We start from the raw sequence: 7,093 nt of genomic DNA, 5'->3' as shown, positions 1-7,093 counted from the left end.
ATTATAGGAGTGCACCACCATGCCTGGCTAATTTTTGTATTTTTAGTAGAGATGGTGTTTCACCATGTTGGCCAGGGTGGTCTTGAACTCCTGACCTCAGGTGATCCACCCACCTTGGCCTCCCAAAGTGCTGAGATTATAGGTATGAGCCACTTCACCCAGCCCATCTTGTCTTTTTAAAATTAATGCATTAAATGAATGCAAACCAAGGACACCAAGATGTTTCAAAGGTGACTGCTGTGTTCCCATTCTTTTCTGTTACAGCGTGGCATTGATGTGTACTTATGCATATTAGGAAAGTATGTGCAGGTAGCTCTAGCAGCAGAGATGTCTGATGATGTAGGAGTGGGCAACAGAGCCAGGAGGCCTTCCCCTGTGATCTTCAGGTTGCTGTAACATAACTGTAGCGTATGATATGGGGCTATAATTTGAATTGAACTATTCCTGTCTGCTGTTCTTCTCCAGTGATAGGAACAGTCCTTGCTGTAAAAACTGTCAGTTTGAGACTGCCCAGAAGAAGTGCCAGGAGGCAATTAATGCTACTTGCAAAGGCGTGTCCTATTGCACAGGTACGTGTTCTTGTTGCTTTCTTGGAATGCTGTGGTTCAAGCGTGTATGCGTGTCTTTGAAAAACAAGATTATGTTTTGTTCAGATGACAGCCACCCTGTTTTTAACCTCATATGCTGGGTTGAGTTCTGGCACTCCTTAGTTTGTGACACTTGGCGCTGCTGGGTGTAAGACCTGTTTTGTTTCTCTTTTCTATCACTCTCCTCTTTTTCCTCACAGACGTCCACTCTCCTGTGGTTAATATTTGCCTGGATATGTGTATAGCCTTGAAAGATAATGTAGTGTTATTTTGTGTATGTATGTGTTTTTCATGTGCCAAAATGATACTCTACCTTAAACTTGCTTTTAAAAAATTCAGTACCATATTTTAAAGAACTCTCTGTATTGTGCTACAAATAATTTAACAGGGTTTTTTATGGCTACATCCTAATAGCAAAATTTTGGAAACAATCAAAATGACAGTCTTGGGATATGAATTTTATGAATCTGTATACTGGAATAGTGTGGAGGAAGCAGGTTGCAAGCTAGACGGTTACCCATTTTTTCTATATGTAGTTCACTGTTGGGGAAACTTACATATTGTTGTATGATTGGCTGTGTTTTACTCATCAATTCACCAAGTGGTAGCTACTTCCATTGCCTTCATCCCCTTGACACTCTAGATAGGACTCCAGATCACATACTCCCACGTCCCTTTGGGAACCTGTATGTTTCTCTGGATACTGAGGATTGTAAATGTGTGGTCTCTGCAACACCACTGCTAGGTTGTCTTATGTCCGAGGATTCCTGTATCCTGAGGTTCTGGGCAACACTTGGAATTACCCTGCTGTCTTATTTGCCTGATGAGTATAAAGTAATCTCTTGTTTTTACATTTTTTTTAATAGCCCTTGTCCTGAAGTACTTACTTATATTTTTCTTGAGTAACTCTATATTTTTCAGCTGTTCAGATTTTTTCCCATGAATAGCCAGTTCATCTATTTGGTTTATTTATTTTTTAAATTTAGTTTCATGTTATTTTACTACTGTGGATTTGGAGAAGTTTTTATATAATCATCCATTGGTTTCCATACACCTCTATCCTATCTGCTGCCATTCTTTATACAGAAATCTTTAGTTTTAATGTAATCAAATACATCATTTTGTTGTGTGGGGGGGTTTATTTTTTAAACACATGGTTCAAAAAAGCCATTGTGGGTGGTTAAAAAGATATTTTCCACAGCTGCTTCTATTAGCTTTATAATTTTTCCTTTTACATTTAGGTCTTTAATCTTTCTGGAGCTAACCTTTCCAGGTGTCCTGAATCTTCTGTTGTTCTGTCAGTTGTTGCTTTAAAAATTTCAAATTTAGGCCAGGTGCGGTGGCTCACGCCTGTAATCCCAGCACTTCAGGAGGCTGAGGCGGGCAGATCACGAGGTCAGGAGATAGAGACCATCCTAACATGGTGAAACCCTGTCTCTACTAAAAAAAAAAAAAAAAAAAAAAAAAAAAAAAAAAAAAAAAAAAAAAAAAAAAAAAAAAAAAAAAAAAAAGTGAGGCATGGTGGCAGGTACTTGTAGTCCCAGCTACTTAGGAAGCTGAGGAAGACGAATCACTTGAACCCAGGAGGCGGAGGTTGTGGTGAGCCGAGATTGCGCCACTGTACTCCAGCCTGGGCAACACAGTGAGACTTCGTCTTAAAAAAAAATTCAAATCTATGTTATTACTAGGTACAGAAACGGACATATCTCTACATCCTTATCTGCTGTTCCTTATCAGTATATAATGTTCCTTTTTCTACCCTTGTGATGTTTTTTGATTTAAATTGTCAAAAAGCAATATTCAGTTTGCCAGTTTTTTGTTCCTCTGTCTGATATGTCTATCCCATTGTTACAGTTTTCAAAATTTCCGTCTCTTTTGGTTGGTTGGTTTGATTTTGTAATAGCTTAATTGATACATAATTCACACACCATACAATTTGCCCATTTAAAATGTACAGTTTAATGATTTTTAGTATATTCAGATTTCTACAACCATCACCACAGTTAATTTTAGAACATTTACATTACTCCAAAAAGAAACCCTGTGGTCTTTTGTGACCACATATTGTATGACTGGCTTCTTTGTCAACATTTTCAAAGTTCATGTATGTTGTAGCGTGTATCAGTCCTTCATGTACTTTTTTTGCTGAGTAATATCCATTGCATGGATATGCCACATTTTGTTAATTCATTCATTGGTTGGTAGACATTTGGGTTGCTTCCACTTTTTTGCTATAACAAATGCTGCTGCTGTGAGATCTATGTACAAGTTTTTATATGGACAATTCCTTTGAATATTACTCAGGAATAGAATTTCTGGGTCATATTGTAACTATGCTTAATCTTTTGAGGAGCTGTCCGACTGTTTTCCAAAATGGCTATACCATTTTACAGTTCCAGCAGAATTGTATGAGGTCCTAGCTTCTCCACATCCTCACCGACACTTGTTATTGTCTTTTTTATTATAACCATCCTAGGTTTTGTGATAAGGATGCAAACAGGAGGCTGGAGGTCTTCAGGGACCTAGTGAATGAAGTTATGTCTTATTTTGGCTTGACTTTGGTTTTAATGTGCATTTTATGACATATTGCTCATGTTTTTATGTTTTGGGATCTGTCACTATCACATTCCTTTGCCAAATGTTAGGAATCTGAGTATCTAAATCAAACTTTAAAGAACATTTTCTAGTTGTGTTCAATATTTCATCTTCACTGTAATAACAAAATAGATTTAGAAAAATGCTTTCTTTTAAATAAACGTAAGTAAAACAATTTGAAAAAAATGTGTCTGTTTTTATCAAGTAGTCTTTGTTCCCTTGATATTTTATACAAAGTAGTAGATAGCAAAGGGTAGGTTCCTGATAAAGAATCAGCATTTTCTAGCTAGAGAACAGCAACCTCCAACCTCCAAAAAAAAAAAAAGAAAGAAAAAAAGCAATTAGGACTTCACAACTAGTAGCAGCAGCATCACCTGGGAACTTATTAGAAATGGAAATTGTTAGTCCCCTTTCTGGATCTACTGCACCAAAAAATGTGGGAATGGGGCCCAGTAGTCTGTGTTGTGTAACATTCTGTCAGCTGATTTCCATGCATACTAAAGTTTGAGGACCATGCTAAATAGATGATATTGTTTTAAAAATTATTTTCCTACCTGTTTAGTACTCTGACTTTAGCCTTTTAAGAACAAATGCCCAACAGGTATTTATTGAGCACTTTTTAAATGTATCAGGGCAGTATCATATACCAAAAATACAATAATGATCCACAGTATAAACCTTCCCTGAGCTCACTGGACATCATACTTTCAGTAGTAGTAGTTTGTTCAGTGGCTATTGACACTATGAATGCCAAGTGCTCATGAAAGCTCTTATGAGAACAGAGGCAAAGTGCCTGGTTATCTGTTAGGTACTTAATAAACCGTCGCTTTTGTTTGAAACTGGCCAGATTTCTGTATGTTTTGTGTTACTGCTCTGAAACCCTTTAACTCAGAGTTCTTTTGATTAGCTCCATTCTTCAGCTGAAAGGTGGTCCAGAGCTGTGGATATAGTCCATTGCTTCCATCATTTTTTCTCCTCATTTTGTGTTGATTTTTAACTGCTTGTGCTGTTCATTTTCCAGAATGATTCATTCATTCCATCCTGTCTCTTCCAGTTTAACCTTCTTTAGTGGCTTTTCTTTGGCATTATTGGGTTGGGGACAGTGGGTCATGCCTATAATCCCAGCACTTTGGAAGGCCAAGGTGGGAGGATCCCTTGATCCCAGAAATGTGACAACATGACAACACCAGCCTGGGCAACATAGGGAGACCTCAGCTCTCCAAAAAAGAAGGAAAGAGAGAGAGAGAGAGAAATAGAAAGAAAATTAGCCAGGTGTGGTGGTGTATGCCTGAAGTCCTGGGTACTTGGGAGGCAGGAAGCTGTGATCACACCCCTGCTTTCCAGTTTTGGTGAAAGACTGAGACCCTGTCTCAAATTAAAAAAAATAAACAATTGATTTATTTGAGAAATATTTGCAGTATGCCTATAATATGATAGGGATTGGAGATAACCTGATGAATAGATTTGATCATTGCTCTCATGGGGCTTGTAGTAAATCTAGTAGAGAGGAAACAGAAAATAACAATAAATATATATAAATTGCAAAACATATGCAATGAAGGAGAGAAGGGATGCAGTAGTGCATAATGGAAGTGGGAGGTCACATCAACTTAGCATCCTCAGGGATATCTCAGAAGAGAATCTTTGAGACAAAACTTAATCCATAAGCAAAACCAAGCTAATCGCCCCAAAAGAGTGGAAACACCAGCATTCCAGGTAGAAGGACAAGTATCTGTTAATATTGAAGGAACTTGAATGGAGGTTGTCACAGCCAAAGCAGAGTGGGCTATGGTAGAGTTGTGTGCGATGAAGTCAGGGCTAGATAGGGAAGGCCATATTGCTCTTTTAAGCCTTCATACAAGGTTTGCAGTTTATTCTAAGTAATGACACACAGGATATTCTTTTATATATGGCTGTGTGATGCAGAAGTGGAGACCATGCATTCTAACCAGGGCTTGGGAGGCCAGGGACTCATGCAATGTAGCCTGGCACATAGGCACTCCCTAAATGCTGATTCCTGGTGAGATGCAGGCTCTCGTCCTAGCTCTGTAGGTCACTTTTTACTGTTTGCAAGGTAAGGTGCTCACTTGTATGAGAAACAGCGTATTATGCACCTGTAGAACTGGTGGACCTGAGACTCATTGTTTTTGTTGTGACTGGTGTTTGCTTCCAGGTAATAGCAGTGAGTGCCCACCTCCAGGAAATGCTGAAGATGACACTGTTTGCTTGGATCTTGGCAAGTGTAAGGATGGGAAGTGCATCCCTTTCTGTGAGAGGGAGCAGCAGCTGGAGTCCTGTGCATGTAATGGTGAGCACAGTTTTATGCCCATCCAGCAGCAGGAGAAAACATGGCCTTTGTCTGCCAGGCTCCCTCCCTCCATTTGGATGTCGTGCTAATGACAGCAGTGGTGAGACCCCCAAGCCGAGGACAAGGGTAGGGGGAAAGGCAGGGTAGCATCTGGAGACAGACATCCGTGAATGCAGATCTTGGCTCCTCTACCACATGTGGGAGACCTGTCCTGTTGGTCTTCTTGCTGCATTTTCAAGCCGTATAGTAGGCTTCAAGGTGGCATAGGAGGGAATTTTGTTGTAGGTAAGTGGGTGGGGAGGTAGAGGTGTGTCCTAACCCTTCTCTTCTCCATATCATACCAACCATGAAAGCAGCATTGGCTATCTACATTACACTGGCATGGAACAGGATGCTCCTGCAAGAACTCAACCAGAGAGAGCTGATTCCAGGATCTGACCCCACTAGATCAGGATTTTCAGGCTTATCAAGAAGGCTGGGTCTGCTCCCCTCGGATCTCTTAGAGCAGCCTGGGGCAGGAGCCTCTATCCTGCTGGCCTGCCAGTTTTCCTTTGGTTTCTATGCTATTTTGGAACCCCTGGGTTTGAGAGTATCCTCATGGACTGGTCAGGGAATGGCTGTTCTCTGCCTGCCACCCCACTTAAACCAGGTAGCATGACGGAGGTCTCATTGAAACCATGGACAGTCAATGAGAGAGTTCTTTTAAAATAGACCAAGAGCTGAGTGTGGTGGCACACGCCTGTAATTCCAGCACTTGGGGAGGCTGAGGTGGGTGGATCACTTGAGGTCAGGAGTTGAGAGCAGTCTGGCCAACATGGCAAAACCCCATCTCTACTAAAAATACAAAAATTAGCCAGGCATGGGGGCTCACACCTGCAGTCCCAGCTACTAGGGAGGCTGAGGTAGGAGAATTGCTTGAACCCGGGAGGTGGAGGTTGCAGTGAGCTGAGACTGTGCCAATGCACTCCAGCCTGGGCGACAGAGTAAGACTCTGTCTCAAAAACAAAAACAAAACAAACAAACAAAAAAAAATTGGGCCAGGTGCAAGAAAAACACGAAAAAATTAGCTGGGCATGGTGTAATCCCAGCACTTTGGAAGGCTAAGGTGGGTGGATCACGAGGTCAGGAGTTCGAGACCAGCCTGCCCAATATGGTGAAACCCCATCTCTACTAAAAAATACAAAAATTAGCCGGATGTGGCAGTACGGGCCTGTAGTCCCAGATACTCAGGAGGCTGAGTCAGGAGAATTGCATGAACCCAGGAGGCAGAGGTTGCAGTGAGCTGAGATTACACCACTGTATCCCAGCCTGGGTGACAGAGCAAGACTCCATCTCAAAAAAAATTGGGGGGGGAAAAAAAAAAAAGGACAACCTAGTAGTTAAATAAAATCACTGGGTTGGAAGCTCACCATCTGTACAGTGGAGTAAGGGACTCTTCCAAATGCAGTAATGTGCAGGTAAAGAAGATAGGTTGAGTGTGGTGGCTCACATCTATAATCCCAGCACTTTGGGAGGCCAAGGTGGGTGGATCGCTTGAGCTCGGGAGTTGTTTGAGACCAGCCTGGGCAACATGGTGAAACTTATCTCTTAAAAAAAAAAAAAA

At 41.1% G+C, this 7,093-nt stretch overlaps 1 protein-coding gene across 6 annotated transcripts in view; it reads left to right on the top strand.

Annotated features, from left to right (window-relative positions):
* Positions 1-7,093, top strand: part of ADAM17 (ADAM metallopeptidase domain 17) — a 68,385-nt gene that overhangs the window by 52,457 nt on the left and 8,835 nt on the right. For all 6 annotated transcript variants that reach the window (XM_017525182.1, XM_017525174.2, XM_017525164.2 and 3 more), the window contains 2 exons: positions 466-569; positions 5,356-5,490. In XM_017525182.1, the coding sequence (XP_017380671.1) occupies positions 466-569; positions 5,356-5,490 (239 nt within the window). The remainder of the gene's footprint in view (positions 1-465; positions 570-5,355; positions 5,491-7,093) is intronic.

Source organism: Cebus imitator, unplaced genomic scaffold (assembly GCF_001604975.1).
Source record: "Cebus imitator isolate Cc_AM_T3 unplaced genomic scaffold, Cebus_imitator-1.0 Scaffold1, whole genome shotgun sequence".
Taxonomy (NCBI): domain Eukaryota; kingdom Metazoa; phylum Chordata; class Mammalia; order Primates; family Cebidae; genus Cebus; species Cebus imitator.
This window is presented reverse-complemented; position numbering and strand designations above follow the sequence as displayed.